This window comes from Alosa alosa, chromosome 10 (assembly GCF_017589495.1).
Source record: "Alosa alosa isolate M-15738 ecotype Scorff River chromosome 10, AALO_Geno_1.1, whole genome shotgun sequence".
Classification (NCBI taxonomy): domain Eukaryota; kingdom Metazoa; phylum Chordata; class Actinopteri; order Clupeiformes; family Clupeidae; genus Alosa; species Alosa alosa.
In genome coordinates this window covers 10,313,515-10,334,562 of record NC_063198.1, presented here as the reverse complement: position 1 = coordinate 10,334,562, position 21,048 = coordinate 10,313,515, and the positions used below count along the sequence as shown (strand labels likewise).

The 21,048-nt window shown below is 42.1% G+C and overlaps 3 protein-coding genes across 5 annotated transcripts; 1 reads left to right on the top strand and 2 right to left on the bottom strand.

Annotated features, from left to right (window-relative positions):
- Positions 1-409: 409 nt before the first annotated feature.
- rbck1 (RanBP-type and C3HC4-type zinc finger containing 1) lies at positions 410-6,498 on the bottom strand. Of its 3 annotated transcripts, XM_048254990.1 has the most exons (13): positions 6,159-6,492; positions 5,851-5,927; positions 5,511-5,655; positions 5,315-5,411; positions 4,933-5,131; positions 4,269-4,372; positions 3,892-4,065; positions 3,507-3,667; positions 3,296-3,407; positions 2,455-2,634; positions 1,861-1,959; positions 1,612-1,755; positions 410-1,139 (listed from the first exon to the last, which is right to left on the bottom strand). In XM_048254990.1, exons 2-13 carry the CDS (start codon positions 5,885-5,887, stop codon positions 1,059-1,061), a joined length of 1,533 nt encoding a protein of 510 aa, XP_048110947.1. In that variant the 5' UTR covers positions 5,888-5,927; positions 6,159-6,492; the 3' UTR covers positions 410-1,058. The 3 variants fall into 3 exon arrangements, with proteins under 3 accessions (XP_048110947.1, XP_048110945.1, XP_048110946.1); XM_048254988.1 differs by having other exon boundaries at positions 3,296-3,667; positions 6,159-6,498; XM_048254989.1 differs by having other exon boundaries at positions 3,296-3,667; positions 5,851-5,914; positions 6,159-6,498.
- A 1,506-nt stretch (positions 6,499-8,004) lies between these two features.
- On the top strand, positions 8,005-11,750 carry maf1a (MAF1 homolog, negative regulator of RNA polymerase III a). Its single transcript, XM_048254396.1, has 7 exons — positions 8,005-8,902; positions 9,034-9,162; positions 9,333-9,501; positions 9,765-9,886; positions 10,014-10,133; positions 10,514-10,609; positions 11,510-11,750. The coding sequence occupies exons 1-7, from the start codon at positions 8,820-8,822 to the stop codon at positions 11,532-11,534; spliced, it is 744 nt and encodes a 247-aa protein (XP_048110353.1). The 5' UTR covers positions 8,005-8,819; the 3' UTR covers positions 11,535-11,750.
- A 3,187-nt stretch (positions 11,751-14,937) lies between these two features.
- Positions 14,938-20,254, bottom strand: trib3 (tribbles pseudokinase 3). Its single transcript, XM_048254395.1, has 4 exons — positions 19,275-20,254; positions 18,359-18,646; positions 17,436-17,728; positions 14,938-17,009 (listed from the first exon to the last, which is right to left on the bottom strand). Exons 2-4 carry the CDS (start codon positions 18,644-18,646, stop codon positions 16,532-16,534), a joined length of 1,059 nt encoding a protein of 352 aa, XP_048110352.1. The 5' UTR covers positions 19,275-20,254; the 3' UTR covers positions 14,938-16,531.
- Between the last annotated feature and the right edge of the window lie 794 nt (positions 20,255-21,048).

Here is a 21,048-nt window from a genome sequence, read left to right as displayed (position 1 = left end):
AAATGAGTTTGAAACCATTACTTTAAGGTAAAATAAAATACATTGTGTTGGTTTAAAGAATTATATAAGACCCTATCTTATTTACATTTCACAGGATTAAACTTGATAGAGCAATCACTGTCTCCTGTTCCCTTTTTCATTCACAAACACCTCACAATTACAAAGACATCAAGATTATCCAGATTATCACAGAAAAATAACACAACAGCAGAATCTCTTCATAAATGCTACAATGTTTCTGCCTGTAGAGTTAAAGGAATTATCCGGAGTAAAATACACTTTAGATCAATTTACGGATGATTGGGAGTACATACGTTGAGTTGACATCAAAATCATGTCATTCGGATGTGTTTTGAGAAAGTTCGATTTTACTGTTTTTAGTCAAAACTCGTTAGCCTGGAAGTGACCAGGGCAAGTCATTTCGCCGCTACAAAACACTATTTTTATACCTCTTCTACAGTTCCAAACAACATTACTCTTGCATTTTACTCCGGATAATTCCTTTAAATGAAACCTAATCTCATCGCTAAAAGTCACACTCATTTGAATCCCATAAAAGTGGAGTGGAAGTGTTTAAAGAAAGGGCACTTATGTGTCTTTCAATGTGTCGAAATATTCTCTTGCTAAAGGTAAACGTTTCTTTGGTGTCATGCACTGAAAGTGTTGTAAGTCTCCGAGGTGTTGTACAACGACAGCCCTTTACCAAGTCCTGTAGTGTTCTTATTGGGACCGTCTTCTTAGAGTAGTTGATACTGTAATGCACTATGTGTCAGCACTTTGTGCACCCTATGCTCTCTCGGTTCTCAGAAACCTCGTTCAACTCTTCATCGTTGAATCACTGTTTGGTTGGATCCGATTTCGACCAAAGAATCATTCTGTATTCCTGAGGAGTCACAACTGGAGGTTGTGGTTTCCCTTGATTAAAAAATAAGTCACAGTCACAGATTTTGGGGATGCTACGTACAGTAGGCTAATTGAGGGAAGGTAAAATGGCCCGCTTCCACCTAACCCCTTGCTACGGCCCTGCAGTAGTGTGCATGGAGATGAGCGCGGGTGGATTAATGGCAGTTGTTGCAGTTGGGATGGCAGAGCACAGCATTCACTCTGCACCTGCAGCCTCCTGTTGTGTCCCCGGAGCCCTGCGGATGAAGGGACAGAAGCATACAACTGACTCATGTTTACATGTCTACAGTAGTTATTGATTCATGAAAGCGGTCAAAAGCGGCACAGAATACCTCCCATGAATTGGAATCACTGGAATATGCTGTAGGGCCCATATTTCATTGATGGGCAACGACAAGCAAAGTCAGGCAATGAGAAAAAATTAATTAAGGTTTATGTACTGGTAATAACTTTGCCAAATCATTTTGCATCCAAATCATCATGAGCAAGATCCTAACTTTTCCAGCCTTTGCTTATCAATGAAAACAGGGCCCTTAGAGATTGTGGGTATGTATATGTATATTCATACAGTATATGTGTTTGTGTGTGTGTGCGTTTGTGTGTGTATGTGTGTATGTGAGTGTGTCTGTGTGTGTGCATGTGTGTTTGTGTGTGTGAGTATATGTGTGTGTGTGTGTGTGTGTGTGTGTGTGTGTGTCCATCTCTTACGTTTGGACCCCAGCGCGCCTGCTTTGTGACCCAGCAGATCTCAGTTTTGCACATGATACAACATATCCAGTCACAGCCATCCTTCTTCTGCACAATCACTTTGCATTTGGGGCAGTGCATGGCTTCCCCATTCTGTAGCATGGCCTGGAAAAGGAAAACATGCCTACCTTATAACATTAACACAGACAAGATAAAGATGTGGATTTCCTTATTGATCACCTATAGCCCAGGATATGGTGTGCTTCATACCTCAAGAGTGTCAGCTGTCTGTTTGGCTGCAATGTCATTTTCAGCTCGAATGCGAAGATCGTCTTGATACTGCTTGCAGTCCATGTCTTTGTGAATGGCCTGAGGCAAGACCAACTCGTGTTATCAACACTTATCACACTATATTTACGATAAACACCAGATCAAGCTTGCAAAGTCTTGCAAAGCAGATCTCCCCATTCCATCAAGCTTGAGATAAATAATGATGCCAAACAGGAGCAAACAAAGGGGTTTATACCACAGCAGTTGATGTCAGGGTTGAAAACATTGTATATTTGTTACTTGGTAAGTAACAAAAACACTGATATCTTCTTTATCTAAACAAGTTAGTCTCGGACTTAATCAAAGATGATTGAATGGTTTAGTGGCTGATTGAATGGCCCATCTGACAGTCTTACACAAGGTACATCTTGCAGGTGTTCTGGTAACAGGGAGTCACAGATGTTCAAGGCTATCTATCTAAAGATAAAGAAAACTCATAAGACCCAAGCCTACAAGCCAACAAACCCTGCAATGGCTCTAGATCCCACTCAGCCAGATAAAGTGATCATACAGTGGATGGAACAGTGAGCAAACCTTGCAGAGGAGGCAGTTGGTCTCCTCACAGAGCTGACACGGAAACTCGTTGATGTCATCCTCGTAGATGCACCAGCCGGCGCAGTCAGGAGTTTTGCAGTGGTAGCTGTTCTCACTGCGCGACTCCGCAATGCTAAGCCTCAGCTCCAAGAACTTCTGGTACTCCTCCTGAGACAGCAGCTGGAACACCATACTCACACATCAGCAACATGACTAGATAAACAGCAAGCCCTTAATGTGGGCAGTGGCCACCCCCAAATACCAACAAAAATATACATTTTAGAAATAATCTTTAGAAACAGTTTTACAGCTACATCAAAAGGGTCCTTCCCACTCAGTTATTAATGTCAATTGTCCTTATTAATGCCAATTGTGGGCAGCCATGGCCTACTGGTTAGGGGCTTGTAGCCGTAGGGTTGCCGTTTCGATCCCTGACCAGTAGGAAAAATGTGGGCGGGGGGAGTGGTTGAGCACTGCTCTCCCATGCCCACATCAACGTCTGAAGTGCCCTTGAGCAAGGCACCTAACCCCTCACTGATCCCCGAGTGCCGCTGTAGCAGGGAGCTCACTGCGCCGGGATTAGTGTGTGCTTCACCTCTCTGTGTGCTGTGTGTGTTTCACTAATTCACAGATTGGGATAGATGCAGAGACCAAATTTCCCTCACAGGATCAAAATAGTATATATATTTACTTACTTATACTTATTTACACAAATACTTTCAGGAGTGTCATTATCAAACTGCCAATCTAATACAATCTATTACCCCAATAGATTACCCTCAAAATTACCTGTGAGAAGTAACTTATTTGATTTGAATATAGTGTGAAAAATAAAGCTTACCGAAAGTATCTCTCTGTCTTGTAGTTTGTAGTCACATGAGTAGTCGTCACATACGTAAGGGCACTTCACCTCAGCATCCATGTTGTTGATGATGGTTCCTTTCAGACAGTCTCTGTGGAGCAAGAAAGACAGCAGTCTCAAAGAAATGCCTCTTGAAGACGTGGGGAGGCCCGCATTTTTCACAATAACAATGGCTTCAGATTTTCCATACTTGCAGAAGCCATGCAGGCACTCTCTCAACACAGCACCCTCTCCTGGTTCTATGGTGGTGAAGCAGATAGGACACTCTAGTTCCTCATTGTTGTCTATGAGATTACGCGCATCTGTTTCAACGTAAATGCCAAAGTTCCTTGCTCGCTGCTCCTCCATGACCTGTCCCATAGAGGCATAGAAAACAACTCATACACTCTGAAACTGATGATGAAAGAAATTGGATTTTTTTTTGTCATCTAGGGCTTAGCGCTGGAATCGCACACACAGACACACAAACACACAGACACAGACAGACAGACAGACACAACAACAACAACCAATTCTGCAGTAGAGTGAAACAGAAGAGTATTTTGAATGTGTATCGAAAAGCTTTGTTTGTTTACCTTCTGGTATTGCAGATTGGCCTCCTGTTCTAACTGTATTCGGAGAAGCTCATCCTGGTCAGGGTTATACGAGGCTGGCACTTTGTAGCCTGCAGGTCTTTCACAACCACACATTTCACAGCCAGGCCGGGTGGGCTTGTTCACAAGTGTGCACATTGGACACGACCAGCCAATCTGTTCAATCACACACATGCACACATGGAAATCAGTCAAATCAGTGGTGGTCATATGACTAATACCGTATCTCATTAGACATATATTTCCTAATGAATTTCCTAATATATGAAAGTTCAGTGTGTGTGTGTGTGTGTGTGTGTGTGTGTGTGTGTAGTGTGCTTGTGTGTGTATGCATGTGTGTGAGAGTGTCACAGCCATACCTGTGGCTTCGGAAGCAGGGGTGGGCGTGGCTTGGCTTTGGTGGCCACAGGAGGACCTGTTCCCCTGGGTTCCAGTGAGCTCATTGCCATGGTTACAATGATATCTACGAAAGCATAGCACAGGCATTTAACACATGCCACACATAACTCTGATATTGCCCTCCTTTATTTCTCTATTGGTTTATATCATTAAGAGACAACACATAATGAGTATTCTTTTTAGATGTGTGTTAATAATCTACAATGAAGAACAATCCCACGCTAACCTTAACTGAAATCATAGATCACAGAATGTGCATCCACTTTCATGCATGCATTGTTATTACACTGTGGTAGTGGCTCAGGAGGGAGAGGAGTCGTCCAGTAACCGGCTGCCTGTTTGTGTCCGACTCCTCCTGACCCTGCCGTACCGAGGTGTCCTTGAGTAAGACACTGAACCCCAAACTGCTCCCAATGTGGAGGTTGGTGCCTTGCATGGCAGCCTCCACCATCAGTGTGTGAGTGTGTGAGTAAATGGGTGAATGTGTGGCATGAAATTGAACAGCGCTATGAATGCTCGCCTTGGAGGAGCAGAAAGCGCTATATAAATGCAGTTCATGTACACATTCATTGTCGTTACATATCAATTATTATGAAATGATCAAAACTAACACAGGAGTCTCACCATCTATTTGTTGGTGCTGCTCCTCTTGTTTTTGCTGCTCGCGGCTGAGATTGGCAGCCTTAGCATCCTTGATGAAGAGGAAGGCTTGGTCTCCATCCTTGCTCACCCCATGACTGTATAGTGTGTCTGTGTCCTTCGCCAGTCGCTTTCCGATGACCCAGATTTGAAGACAGGGGTGGAAACCAAAGTCATTTTTCACCTGGAATGCAACACAATATGAGATTCATGTCCCCAATTAGGTATCTATTCATACTGTATTGCCTGCTGTGGATGATTCAGCTCACTAAACTATATTTTCAAATAAACAAAGTTGCGGTGTCTGTGTCTGTACTGTTCTATCACAACAGTGATCTCTGTTAAACAAGCAATAGACACAATTCACCTTTGTTTTCAGCTCCTCTATAGTCATGCCAACTGTTATCATCATTGTAATAGGGATGTAGGAGTCCAACTGGGCATCCTCCACCCCCACTCTCAGACTAAGGGTCAACAACAGAACAAGTACAGGATCAGTAAAGAGTCGGTTTTAAAACTTTGAAGTAAAAACTTGATAAATACTTGTGACATGCGCTTCATACCGGATCGTGTCTTGGGGGTAAGCCTTCTGGTCTACCTTGATGGACACAGGTAGGGATAAAGCAGCGAGTTTCTCGGCACATTGCTTGGCTTTATCTTTCTCACCACAACTAATGGCCTCACTCAGCTGTACAGCCAAGTTCTCCGCTGGATGAGACAACACAGGATATTCATAATTCACTTTCTCTTTGAGATCATCAGACACTAGCTTAGCACCCCTGGACAATACGCAACATAATCTTCTCATGCATAGTCGGCTTATGCTACTGTATTTTGTTTCTAGTACACATGTCAAAATGTAGCCTATATTCTACATTACACACACGCTGGTTGTTTTCTTACCCTCTTTCAAGTCGTCTGTCACTCCAGGGGCTGCCATTCACATGAATAATAATACTGTAGTAACCTAAAAAAAAAAACTACAGTGGAGTTAGAGAAACATCCTTTCAGCAGAGAAAAGGTTTAAGGCAGATACTACTGAAAATGTTGATCACAGAAAGGTCTGTAGCAATAAGGCTAGCCTACGACACATAGCCTTTAGCCTCCAATGACAGTCGCTCGAAACTGTTTTTGGGTATTTCCCATGGTACAATAAGGAAATACAAGATATATTCTTCAGTGAACAACAGAGTTCCAAAGGTTACCCTCACCTGTGAAACTGGTGCAGATGTGGATAGACGGCACAATCCTTACAGTTAGGCTACCTATTCATGGTCTCAAGAAGTTCAACTGAGTAACCAAAATAAAAAGTGAAACAAGTTCATCAGGAAGTATTTGCTCTCTCGCGTTTGGAGCTTGTGGCGTGTTCGTGCTAGATTCTCAGTCCGTTTTAATCAGGCCTAGCTACATAATCAAATATTAGATATATCAGAGCAATAATGAGATTAACATTTTGTGATAAAACCGGGTAAGACACTGACAGACAATCTAATTCTCATGTAGCCTAATTTGCATTTATCAACTAACATAATGACGATCATAATTATAATCAGGGAATTTTCTTCTAGGAAGATAATAGCCTGTAAAACAAACTTCAGAATTATTATTCTTCTTATTATTATTACTTTTTTTTTTTTTTTTGGGGGCACAGGCGTGCTGTTAAGGCGCCACCCTGTGGCGAATATAATATCTCTTCGATCAGGAAGTGTCATGCGATAAACAAAACAACAACGTGACATCATACACAATAATGACCAGAAACGGATGTCGTGACAGTTTTAGTAACTTTTTTCATAACTAAAGTTGTTTTCAGCTGGAGGAAGTTAGAAATGACTCATCTACATAAACAATATTGATAGGCTACCTATCAATAATTGACACACTAACTTATTTTTTTAGAATGAATGCACTTTCATGCACTTATTTGTCATTAGGCTACCTTAATCACTATAATCATAGTCTTGTAACACATGAAAACATTTGAAGTTTCTCATGTTATTTAGGTTCACAAAACATATTGTGTGGTTCATTTATATTTCATTAATCGCTATACAGTTTTTTCACATTTTCAATTTCAAAAGATAGGCAGATAGATAAATAGATAGATAGATAAATAGATAGATAAAAAGATATAAAAAATAGATAGATAGATAGATAGATAGATAGATAGATAGCTAGATAGAAACACACACACACACACACACACACACACACACACACACACCCCATACAACAATAATTTAAACTGCAACCGTATGCTATGATAATCCACTAGAGCAGTGGTTCTCAAACTTTTCCCGCCATTCCCCACTTTGGAGGTGGAATATTATTGTCACATTTTGGTTCCATGTTACATTTCCTGTCTCAGTCCCATGTAGTGGAGGCTAAACGCAAGTAAAAGCAGTTTATCCACCTCTGATATTTCAGAAATAGAGTTTCACCTCTCATTAGAGTTTACTCTCAAAAGACTTTATTCACCAATTGCAACTCTTAACATTCAAAAATCACACTGTATTATCCACATTCACACTATGTACACTCTAGGAACCTTTTAATACCACTGATATTGTTATAAACATTGGACAATAACCTCCACCATCAATAAACATGTTCTGAATGCCTTTTTTTTTTTTTTTTTTTTTTTTTAACCATACCGCATGGCACAGTAGGCTACCTGAAATTTCTGTTCTGTAGAAATAGTTTACCCACCTCTTATTTTACCACTACATCCCTACTCATGAGCTGCATCTGTTTTAGTTATTGTTCCTGTCAGTCACTCAAAAAGTGAATGCTCAGTAGAAAGATTTGGAACTCCTCTGACCATAAATGCAAGATATCAGTGCTAGACCTAAACTGCATGAAACAAGTATAGCCTAAACCATCCACATATCAAGAGAAGAAAGAGAATATTAGGCTACCTGGGTTTTGGGTACTTGCTGTTCTTTCAACCTTTTCAACCTCCTGTCAACTACAAAATATATAGAGATCTATCATGGAGCATCAATTGGGTCTTTGAAAAAATCCTTTTCCATAAGAACACCTAAGTAGCTTTTATTTTGATAGCAATGTTGTGAAGTTACTTCCGGAAATGAACGACGTTGTGTTGCAGTAGTGTTTCTCACGATAAAAGTCAGATAGATCGCTGTTTAGGTTAAGACAAATTCTAACAATCTGCGAATACAAAGACTCAGAGAAGTATCGAAGTTCTTTTTAAGTACTGATTTTAAAAGCTGGGATGAAGAATTTTCCAATTAACTTTAGCTTATTTAATTGCAGGTATTGGAAATTCCACAGTAAAAAGGAAGACATATTTATTAGACATCGAAGTGCAATAAGCGGTAGACAAATACATTTAAATTGTCCTTAATTTAACAGGTTTTGAATACTTCTATGTGTATCTGAATTTAATCGCATTGCAAAGAGATTTGCATTTTGCACTGCTTCGCGTCGTTGAAGGTTGAGTTTGTGACGGGCCGCTGTGTTCGCGGCTGAAGGGGAGGGTTTGTTTGTTGGGATAGGGTAGGGCTAGTTCTAACTTAGCTAGCAGCTAGATAACTGTTTATTCAAGTTCCATAAAGGTTGATACGTCTGGAAAGCGTAACTTCTATGCTTCCTTGAAATTGTCTGTGCGATATTGCTAGCTGGTTAGATTTATCCTGTGAGATAGTTACTGTGCCTATTATGTTGATGGTGTAACCAAAAGGTCAGTAGGCCAATTATTAGCTAACGTTACCGCCAACCAACGTAAACCTTTATTGTTTGGGGTCTGACAGTTAGCTAGGTCGTGTTAGCTAAGTTATCTAGTCACAACAGGTAACTCAGGACTGTTGAGTTTCACTCCAACGTTGTCTTTTGACGGGTTGAAAAGAAAAATGAAACTTTTAGAGAATTCAAGTTTTGAAGCCATCAATTCCCAGCTCACAATTGAGACGGGAGACTGTCAAATCATTGGAAGGTGAGTTGAGTTCACAGATATGTCACTGCTAGATCCAACTCAGCTTGATATACCTGTTGAGCTATTAGAATAAAATATCACACTTAACTTATGGACTATTTCCTTCACACAAATATGTGTATGCTCTGCAGGATCGAGAGCTACTCCTGTAAAATGGCAGGAGAGGACAAGCAGATGTTCAAGCAATTCTGTCAGGAGGGCCTTCCTCACGTTTTGGAGGCCCTGTCACCTCCTCAAACCGCAGGCATTAGTCCCAATAAGTGAGTGGATTCAAATATATTGTTATAATAGCATAACAACGCATCAATGAACCATACATTACATTGGTTTTGGCTTAGAGTAGAGTTATTCTGTTAAGTAGACTTATTCTATTTGTGAAGTGAAGTTATAAACAATATTTTAATTTCAGTAACGTTTTGTGTCCTTACAGACTGAGCCACAGTCAGAGCGGAGATGAAGGTGAAGGTCCACTGTCTGACAAGTGCAGTAGGAAAACCCTCTTTTACCTGATTGCCACCCTTAATGAGTCCTTCCGCCCAGACTATGATTTTAGCCGGACCAAAGGGCACGACTTCAGCAGAGAGCCCAGCCTGAACTGGGTATGATTACCACTCAATAAGTAAAATACTGAGGCCTATTTCAACGGCATGCCAATGTATCACAGTAACATCACAGATTCTCTACAGGTTGAATTGTAGCTTATTATTTATACCATTGTAGTAACAAATAGCAATGCTCAGACATCTCACTGTCTCACTGAGGTGATGTGTTTGTTTCGCAGGGAGCACACAATTCAGATTAAGGTGTAAGCGTGTGCTTGGTGAATGTGAAATAACATAAAAAGATGTGTTTGTACTTTCAGGTGTTTAATGCTGTGAATAGCAGTCTGTCTGCAGCAGCAGGAGAGGCCTATAGCAGACTGCAGCCTCTCCTCTGGGAGGCCATCGATACAGAGATCTGCCTCTCTGAGTGTGACATTTACAGGTATGGTTTATGCAGTTGTATTGAAAGGACAAATTTGAATGCATTTTTAGCCTTCAGAATAGCCATTATTTTCCTTTGCATTTCTTTACATGACACTGTTAAGGACTGTTTATCTGTGTCCTGACAGCTATAACCCAGACTTGGACTCAGACCCTTACGGTGAAGAGGGCAACCTGTGGTCCTTCAACTACTTCTTCTACAACAAGAAACTGAAGAGGATTGTGTTCTTCACCTGCCGCTCAGTCAGGTACACGCTGCTTTTTGGTAAAAATGATGCTCAGTTTAGGCTTTGTCTTCAAGAGACATGCAAGTGCTAACCAGAGTAAAAATATATGGACCAGTAGAAGTTACTGTTATACACAATGTTTGACCAAAAACCTGTATGTTACTGTCAAAGTCAGTAGTGGCATTATACCGTAAATACAATGTTGTAACAGAGCGTTCTGTGAAAGGGCATGGGTCTCACATGGCTATTTTATGACCAGGGAAATTCAAGCTTCATTAATGATGCTCTGCAATATTCAGTTTATGCACTTACACTTATTGTGGTAACACAACATAAACTCATGACAGTGTCAGTTTCTGACTTTAACCCTGACTCTCTTCCCGTGTGTTTGTGTCCTGCAGTCTCTTCATGGCTCCACGAGATTCTGGGATCGGGAACGATCTTGATCTAGAGCTGGACGAAGACTATGAGGAAGAGGAGAACATGGATGAGGAGAGGTGAGACGTCCACTAATGTTCACCACATTCCTTCCAAGTCTACTGGAATCCTCACTTCCTCTGTGAAAGCAAATCTCCTAATTTGTCTGATGTGAAACGTGTGGTGTAGTACAATTGTTGAAATATAAAAGCATAAACTTTCCGGTTTGATTTGACTGAAGTGAGTGTCACATCCAGTCTCCTGCTTGAGTTGGTACCAGAGATACCAGCTGTGGAGGACCTCAAAACACTGCTTCACCATGTTTTCTTATGATCTTCTTACAATGCTTATAATCTACATGGTGATCCACTCAGAAATGTATTTTGACCCACGGACATTCTGAAGCATTAGCACCCTAGAAATCAATTCAGAAACGGATTAGGAGGAGCCATTTAAAATACCTCAGAACAGTTCTATAGCTCATCCCAATAGACAGGGGGACACACCCATCTTACTGGCATCTTTCAATAAGTGCATGAAGGGAACACGCGTGGCTGTATGAATGCAAGCTCTCACTGTAGTTGTCTTGTAAATTGTTTGAGACATGGTGGGCGAGTGGTTTGCATGCTTGTAAAGGGCCTCAATTCTTGTGCATTCATAGACCGAGCCCTTCTATTGCTGAGCTCTTTATCAGTCTGTCCCATGTGGTAAGCTGTGGGTAGTCAGAGGACCATCTTGAGCCTGTGGGATGTGTGCCAGTATGGTCACTGTGAAGTCTGAACATGCTGTCAGAGATAGGAGAGGGTTGCACAGTCTGGAATACCCCACTGTTTATAACACTGTAAAACTCTGTTATTGTTTTTTTGTATTTGTTTGCTTGACTGGAACTAATCACAGTGCCTGAGTAATATTTGAGCATGTAGTTGAAACAGCCCGTGTTGTCTCGGTGGTGGGGTTAACTACAGTCCTATGTTTTGCAGGTGTGGAGCTGTGTGTGCACAGTGAGGATGAGGATGAGGCTGAAGCCGCCTTCTGCCTCCGCAGATAATGTCTAGAGTTGGGAATGACGGTCCCCCATCCCATTCCTCTGCACTTCCACAACTCAGTATTTGGGTCACAACCCTGAGTGCCACCCTCATGATTTCGTTCGTCCTTGTGATTCCTCTGTAAGCCAGATGGCAAGCAGCTCTTGACTTGGTGTGTGTGTGTGTGTATGTGAGAAGGGGGTCTCTCTGGGGTACTGATTACTGACCCCCTTCTGTTTTATCACCATTCTGCATACACACAGCTGTTTGCTGTGTGTTATGTTTTATGTTTATATCTGACATGTATGTAGACAAAACATCTATGAGGGTATTTTGGAAGAAAGGGGAGATTGTCTCCACACTGACTTCTCACCTAGACTCCCATGTTTAATAGCATAGAGTAATTAAAACATGTAGTATCGTAAGTCAGGGTGAGGACATTCTATGTTTGCTCTCTCTGACAGCCTCTTGTTTTTATGCCCTGCACTCGACCCCAGTCTTGGGTGGGATGTGCACATTCCTCTTAAAGAAATGGATTTGGACGCTACATTACTCCTTTATCCCATCTGTGTTAGACAGATTTCAGCACTATTGTTTTTGTTTTGTATGTCATCCAAACATAATATTTTTGCCATTCCAAAGATTTACGGATGGGGTGGAACAGGCGGTGTAGTTTTATTGGACACCACAAGGGGGCACAATCTACCAGCAACTGAATTTGATGATCAAGCGATGCTTTGAGTTGACTGATCAGTGTTCTTTTCGAGCACCAGTACTGTTTTTTTTTTCAACTAGTGTTATTTTCTTTCATGTCCGTTGTTCTTATACATGCATGTTCTGTTTCAAATGTTACTGCAGTAATATCATGTTGAATATGTTGTCTTTAATGACATTATTTTCAGCACACTCTATCGTGGAAAAACAACAAACAAACAGGTGCTGTCTAGAATTGCTAAAGGATATTCAGCTTATCCATACAGGAGAACCTGTAAAGGATAGCCTGTTAAAACCTGTCGGAGTTCTCCTTCTAGGACAAACTAAATAAACCTTAAGGGTTCCACGTAGCGGCTTGTTTACATCATATGCTTTCCACCTTGTGGCAGTGCTCAACACACCAAAGCCTCCTGCGTGCAATTCATATAACCTAATTCACATATCTTTTTAAATAAGGTGTTTTGCTTTTAGATGTGTTGCTTTTAGCTATTATGTTAAACTTATAAATGGTATTCACAAGAAGGTGGTGTTTGCATACAATACTTCTATGTTAAGCGTTTGTAGCAAGAGAGAGCTCCTATAGCTGTGTGAGTGGTATTTATTGTTCTGTATTTAAAGTGTCTCTCTTGATGCCCTTAATTCCTGATATGTTTTCATGTTTTCTTTGATTCTGTTCCAAGAAAAAGGATACATAGAGGGTATTTGTCTTTTTTATTTGTTTTGTTTTGATATGTTTTTTAATCCCTACCCCCTGTGTCAGGTTGTGAAAAAGTTTGTTTTGAACTGTATACAGCTTATGGTTGTTTTTCCCCCAATAATGTTAATTCCATTGAGACACAAACAAGAGGGATTTTCTGATGTTTGACACTGTTTGTCCAGTATAGCTGCAAAACCGTGTTTTTTCTCATATTGGAAAAGTGTTTCATCATCTCCTTGTTTTGTTGTTTTTGCGTGTCTGTTTATCAATAGCCATTATGTTTTTTTTATTATTATATTTAGCAAACAGATGCTTTAGGCAACTGTTACATCACAACATGAAAACTTGGTTGTGTGCGTGTGTGGGAGAGTCATCATCTTTGTTGATGCCTCTGAAAGGTTGTTGCTGGAGCTGCGTGCTGTCAGCATCTTATCCCCTTCTTGTCAGCATTTTATCTTGATCTGCGTTGCAAACAGCACGGCTCTCCGCAAAGCTAGCCTCTGTTTTCACAACCCTGTCAAGTAGTGTGAATTGGGCAGTCTGTGGGCTGCAAGTTCCACCCTGATAAAACATTTTGATCAGCTTTGAGGCCAGCTTTGTAGGTTAGTGTAGGTGCTGGTCTCTTCAGTATTTGAGTTCTGTGGTGTGGACATACATTCCCCCTGCATTAATTGAGCACCGTTGGTGTTTCGTTTTTAGTCACTCTTAGGCTCTGTGGCACCGAGTGGGTGTTTGTGGAACAGGCGACCGTTGTCGCCCACCTCTCTCTGGAGAATTGTCTGAAACGCTTCCTGACAGAATGAAAATAGCCATGGCTGTTTTTTTTTTTTTTTTTTTTTTTTTTTTTGTTACTTCCAAAATGTCCAAAAACAAGAGGTTGGCAGCGTATGTTTCACTGACATGATTTGGTGCTTTGGAATTCCTCTGTTGTCATCTGCAGTGATGAGTGTTGGCATCCCACTGAGCTTCTTGTGATCTAGCAGGTATTTGTGGAAGTGAGGGTTCTTTTTTAAACGCTACTGACAGACGTGTTCTGTTTGATGTTATCTATGACTAACAGGCGCCTGTGAAGAAGTCAGAAAGTACTCAGAGTATGAACGTTGATTTTATTTTAGCGACACTGCCTAATAACTTATAATAAACTGACTCCAGAGGAGTACAGGGCAGACCTCCCTCCTCGAAAAGAAGGGTGAAAAAGGGTCATAAGGTAGAGAGAATAGTTTTTGTTTGGCAGATAGTCTCAGAACAACACTGAACACCTCATGATACTGGCAGCTTTTGTGAAGTCTTAAGGATTTGTATATTTTTGTTCTGTAATAAAAAATTAAATTAATTTGCTTGGCCGTGTGTTGATTCAGTAGGCACTTGTGTCCTAAACACGTCTTTTAAAGTCTTGACCCAAGGCAAACGTATCCTCTCGACAAGGTGTAAAGTATTGCCATGTATTTAGGCATTTGTCCACGCCAGAAGCAAGAGAGCTTTGGAAAGGATTATGAGGCAACATTTGCCATTTCAACTCCCTGATGAGGTCATCTTTCCCATCTCTGGGTCTGGGTCCCTCTCTCACCAATACAATATTAACAACTCACTGGCCTCTGGTTGAACCCAATATTGGGCCAAGTCTAGGGTCCTCCACTACGGTCCACATCTGAAACAGTGTGCACTTCCAAATCTTTTTGGCAACTATAAGGCTTAGTCATGTAAACAGTGTGTACTTCCAAATCTTTTTGGCAACTATATGGCATAATCATGTATGTAAAGGATGTTACATAATCCATGGCAATTATGTGTTTTTTTGTGCCAAAAAGAACTACATATCCTTCCTATGTGATCATGGAATGGTTTGATAACTATTGATCCTGTTTGATCTTACAGGAAATTTCAAATATCTGGTCAGTCTTGCCACACTACACCACTTTATTTAGATTACTCAAGAACACACTTGCCAAAGAAAATGAGCATGAAACTTTTGTACTGCATTTGATTTTTTATTTTTTTTATTTTACTGGCACTAATGAAATACCTTTCTTCCTAAAAATACATCCACTTGAAGAAACATGGGGAACAAAAGTATGTAGTGTTTTTGTGATTTTAGAAAACAAAACAAAAGTATTTACAGTTTCAAAAAAAAGGTTTATGGTTTCAATGGACATCTTAAGGGCTCAAGAGTTGCATGCTGGCATCACCACAGACAACAAATGTACTGTAATGCCTTTGTTCTGCTGAACAGATTCTAGTTACACCATTTTACCAACCAATGGAAAGTTGCTGTAATGGGGAAAACTAGAGCACTGTATCCTTGAGGGATGAAACCCTTTTTCCACTATGCATACATAATAGACAGTGTAAGTCCCAAGTCATTGCTGAATTGAACAGCAAATCTGAGAGCAAGTCATCATGCGCACCAAAATGGCTACAATATCACAAAGTCTTCAGATAAAAAAAAAAGGTTTTGTTTTGTACAGAATACAGAATTATATTAACTTTCAAAAGAATACAGAACTATAATTAAACCCTTCACAAGGAAAAACAAAGACAGATCTTCAAAAGAGCTACACTGAAGTCAGTCTGAGTTGGGACTGAGGAAAGTGATCAGTCTTTGGTTAAGTATTTCACTCCATTCATCAAGACAGGTGAATAGGAGGAAAAATAAATGTCAACTATCCAACTGAAAAAGGCACTTTGACTGGTCAGATACGGATACTTGTATCCACTGCAAATTATGTAAACTGTAAAACAACGCAAACAATAATAACAAAAAAAAGGCACAAATTGTGCATCAAGTATTCCAGGATTCAAGTTTAAGGAGGTATCTGACAGCTGTCTCAGATTTTGCAAGTTCTTTTTAACAGCTGAGTCAAACTGAGACTAACTAACAATTCAGTGTGTTTAACAACCAATGAAATCAAAGCTTCTCAGAACTCTGTGAGAATACTGCCGAACGTAATGCATTTTCACAAAACATCTGTGGATTACGACTGAAGTCTGGAAAACCTGCTTCTGTGGCTGCTCATGCACCAGAACACCAGCCAAGTGACTTTTTTGTTTTCGTTTTGTTCCGAAGCCTTTTTTGGCTACCCTATTCTGACTAGCACACAGACGTCATAAAAAGTGAAATATTGAACTACTTTTTTTAGTGGTGTGGGGGGTGGGTGGGGGACGCATGGGTCAGGCAGCCTCGAGTCAGGAACACTTTTCTTTTCTCTGCTGCAGATGCTGCCTGCAATCACCCCCCCCCCCCCCCCCAAAAAAAAAGCTTTAGTACCTGACAGGCCAGCTCACACATCACTCACGGCCTGACACGGAGCGATGTGCAGCAGTGGCTGAGCTGAGGAATCCACCTCCTCCTCCTCCTCCTCCTCCTCCTCTCTCTAGCCCTGACCTTCACATAGCCTCTGATGCAATCCCCCACCTCCCTTGTTCCCTCTCGGGAGGGGAAGCACCAGAGGAGACCGGTGCCGAGGGGAGAGAACACTACAAAGTCATTCTCCTCTGAGGCTAGGGGAGAGCAGCAGGGACAGGACTGTCTTTTGTGGGTTTTTTTTAAGTCATTTCAAGTTCTTTCTTCAAAGGTAGTCTCCGCTGTCCTCGCCGCACCCCGAGTCGGGGACCACCTGGTCAACGCAGTTCCTGGAGCTGAGGTGAGGAGGCACCGAGGGAGCTGCGCCACCGCCCCCGCACAGCAGCCACGGGTGCACGAGGATGTCGGAGGCCTCCAGCCTCTCGGCGGGCGCCTTGCGGAGCATGCAGCAGACGAGTGAGCGGGCGCGTGCCGAGAGCGCCTCTGGGATGGTGAAGGCGCCGCGGCGGATCTTGCTGAAGAGCGCGGCCGGCTCCACGTCCTGGAAGGGGTAGCGGCCCACCAGCATGGTGTAGAGGACCACGCCCAGGCTCCACACGTCGGCCGCCTTCCCTGAGTACGAGTGGCGCGAGTTGAGGATCTCCGGCCCCACGTAGGCCGGGCAGCCGTGTTTGTCCGTCAGGGAGTCGTCCTCGCCCTGCAGCAGGCACGAGTCCTCCAGGTTCTGCAGGACCAGCTTGGTTCTGAAGAGAGGGGGAAAAGGGAGAGGGATGGTTATTAAAACTTCTGTTTGAAGTGGTCACACGGAACTGATGAAAAAGCTTTTCGGCCCACTCTCTTGGACTGAGACTAATCTCTCTCAAACACTGAACTTGCAGAATGTGTAACTAAAGTACAGTGAGTGTTTTGAACCCTACATAATATATTCTAAGAAATGTCCAAGCATTCAGTGGAACAAATTGTTCCAAGTGTTTTTTTCTATAAAATAGTTAAAAATATTGTCTTTTCAAGTACAGAGGAAATGACAAGCACTTCCTGCACCTTCAGGTAAGGATTATCTACTACAACAACTACTATATGTCGTTATGACAGACACTAAAAGTTATTGTGAACCAGCAAATACTTGATAACTTGTTTACAAATAATCAGCAGACAAATCTCAAACCAACCTTTGGGGGTCAGTGAAGACAAACTTGCGCAGTTTGAGGTCTCTGAGCACTACGCCGTGTTCGTGACAGTGTGAGACCGCCGTGGCCATCTGGGAGAACAGACGCACTGCCTCGTCCTCCGGCAGCCGCTTGCACGTGCGCACGTACGAGTGCATGTCGCCATAGTTACGCTCAAAGAAGACGTAGACGTTGTGCTCGCCGGTGATGATCTCTGAGATGCGGCAGATGTTGTCGTGGGGACACAGTCGCATGTATGGTGCAATAAGCTCCTGATATTTCCTCATACAGAACACCTACAGAGAAAAAATACATTTGCTTTATGGTCAATATGGAAATGCTATATATGGAGCAAGACACTTGTGGTGCTACAGTCATGGGTTTAATTCTATAGTAACAATAGCACTGGTACTAATATGCCATGTGCATAACTGAATAAAGCGCTGAAAGACTAATAAGGCAAGACACTCCTCTGTTGACAGTGAATGTGCGCAGAGACATTATGTGCTGTTGAGACTATGACCGGAATGAGAAGGTGCAGATTGATGGCTGTAGGCAGTTTGTGCCACTTCTACATTTAAGGGAGTGTTCCGCATCCTTTCCATTGTTTGTGCCATGTTTAGAAACTCTAATAAACATACAGCTTTTGGTGACTGCAAGCCTTGGTTGTTGTAGGTGTATACAGAGACCACAGGCACAGCTATAGTGACTATCCACTGCAACAGCTGTGGGCATTCTTGGCAGTGCACAGGTGTTAGGAAAGTTTCTCTACTTAAGTCTTTAAAAAAAGTTTGGTCATGTGGTCCCTTTGATTGATTGTTTTTTTTTATATGAAATATATGAGGCAGTGCATCCATCAACTCTCTCTCTCTGACTAACAAGTAACAAGCAGCAAATAGTTGCTGAGAGTTGTGCCGTCTGCTCACCTTGCAGGTGTACTCCTGCTCTGTGACGCGATGCACAGCTCTGTAGGTCTGAGTGCCTTCTGTTAACTCCAGCAGGACGTAGGGACCGATGTGGGAGACGCAGTGCTTTTCGGGGCCTGGGGGGCCATGGCTCTGAGACAGGGGCCGGAGGCAGGGGGCAAGGCCAGGGGAGGGGGGCTGGCTCAGTCTGGGGCGCTTGCATTTGAAGGCGTCAGGGTCGTGAGGTTCTTCAAAGTCCACTCGTTTCAGGCGCAAAGGGAGAGTGGGAGTTGTGAGGTTTACGCTCATCTGCAGAAAGCACACATCCATACATTTATAAACTGACCCTTGATTATCTTCATCACACTTCACCAATCTGACACACGCATTCCACCCACCCCTTGATGAACCACTGCAATTTGTAATTATTAGTGTAAGCGGTTGCAGCTGAACATAGGCCGATACATCCATTAGTCAAGTTACTGTTCATCCGTTTCGAAATGCTGCTTGGTCTGTCTGAGTCATATACACAGTATGAAAAGGGACGTCATAAAAATGACGCAAGACTCCGCATGACATCGTTGAGTTTGGCTAAAATGTAGCTCCTTGCAAAAAGGGGCATAAGCCATTCGGGAAATTAAATAAATTATTCTTAACTATTTGATTTAATGTAGGATAAAAACATTGTTTCGAAATAATTAATATAACACAGCATTCAAGTTTGATGAGGTCGCAGCGTGACTATGAGTGGCAGGCTACGAGTCCAAACGTTTGAGAATGTTCCTGTGAAATCTAACGAATGTATTTTATAACTATATGTAAAATAAACCACAGAAAAGCCAGAACGAACAACGATATAGATACTGGTGACAATGAAACAAAAGCCGGGCTCTCACAAGAGTGCATGACTAATGTTACAAGTGTGGACAACTCTTACCTCGCTTGAGTAGGAAGACAAAGGGATCCGTTCCTCTCCAAAACAGAGAACAATGGCAAGTCAGCTCAATTCGGGCCAACTTGTCAAAAGCTCATTCTCTGCCAGGTACGCCGAAATATTGGGAAAAATATCCAACAAAAAGTTTTTAAGTAAGGTTGCCAGGGCCGCTCCAAAAATATAACGGATTTGTCTTAACGAAGTGATAGCTTGGGTCGTAAGTTTAAAGAGACTCCCCAATCTATCTTCATACTACTTGGCCATTTAACGTACAGTAACTTGTGGGATCACCACTGGCTGTGTATTGTTTGATGATAACTTCAGAGTGAGCGTTTGTAGACAAACTCCGACGCCGTGTCTATTTTCTAATCCAAAACAGAAATTAGTCCTTGTCGATTACTAAACCAGTCAGGTTGGCGGCAATAAGTTAGCGGTATTCACTTCTGTTCTTTCAGACGTCTTTGTTCCCCGGCTGGCTAGCACAATATTCCCGCTGAATGACTGCTTGCGTGTCCAAAACAAGTTAGTGGGGTTCTCTGCTCTGTTGCTTGAAGTCGTGGTGATTACTGAAGAGGGGTCTCTCGAAATAATACAAAGATTGTTACTCTCGGAGTGAAATTCGAAACGTAGATGGTGACCTGTACACTGCAGTGCTGACAAGGTAATGGTGAGGCAAGAAAACGCAAACTTGTGGGTGCGAAGGTAAATGGCTCCAAAGTCGTGGACGCGCCAGGATCAGAATGGAGAGTCTGACAAAAAGTTGAACGAAAAACAAATGCGCTCCCTTAGGTCACCTGTTATGAAATCCTTTGGATAACAAGTACAGTCCCTTTGGGGTTAAGAATACAAATCAGACGAGCCCCCTCCGCCTGACCGTCCGACTGTGTGATCTCAATTGTGGGACGACTTCTAATATCCTTTCTCTGTTACAGCGAACCAACTTGATGATGCTGTACAGAGAATGATTGCAACATCTTAGCCCCTCCTACCGGTCTGACGACATCTAAAGCTGACCGTCGCAATAGTGAGCGGCGTTGCTCCCATGCGTGTCAGTAAGAAACAGCGTGCAAGACAAACAAATGATTGCATTAGAAACAGATCCGAAAAGGTGTCTTCAAAACGAACAGAACTGTTTTTTTTTTACAATGGAGTGTGACTTGAGCGCAAACTGTCTAACGGACTCGGGGTTTAAAATAATTTCTCCAGCGTTTTCTGACAAGCCTGCAGCTTTGCGCAGATTTTTTCAGACAAGGCTACGTTTAAAAATAATTGCACAAAAGAATAACCCCACCCCTTGCATGACTCGATTGCATTAGTGTAATGTCTCGGCCGAGCCACGGCCCACTAATCTGTTCATTCAACAAAGGTAGGCTACAGGTAGGTTATTAGGTAAGAGATCGAAAGTCGTTTTAAGTGAATGAGGAACAGGCCTTTGTGAAATCAGAAAACACCCACGTGTTTAGGTGTTGCAAAATGACTAGGACTAGGTCTGCCTTCTTTTGCTTGACGATAACCATCCCTGACCTTATTGTAAGATATATAAGTTTGCAGTTTTAAATCCTACAACATAGATATTCATATTCCTGGCTTCATCAAACTCCGCCCACTGTGTTCTTGAAAGATATATTCCTAAGGATACTGCCAAAGTTCAGTCAAAATGCAATGATTGAAGGCCTAACCATTAAAGGCTAAACACTGATGAATCTACTATATGGTATACGTAAATGTACATTATAGCCTATATCCCATTGTTGGATTCTGTAATGGCACAAGCTAG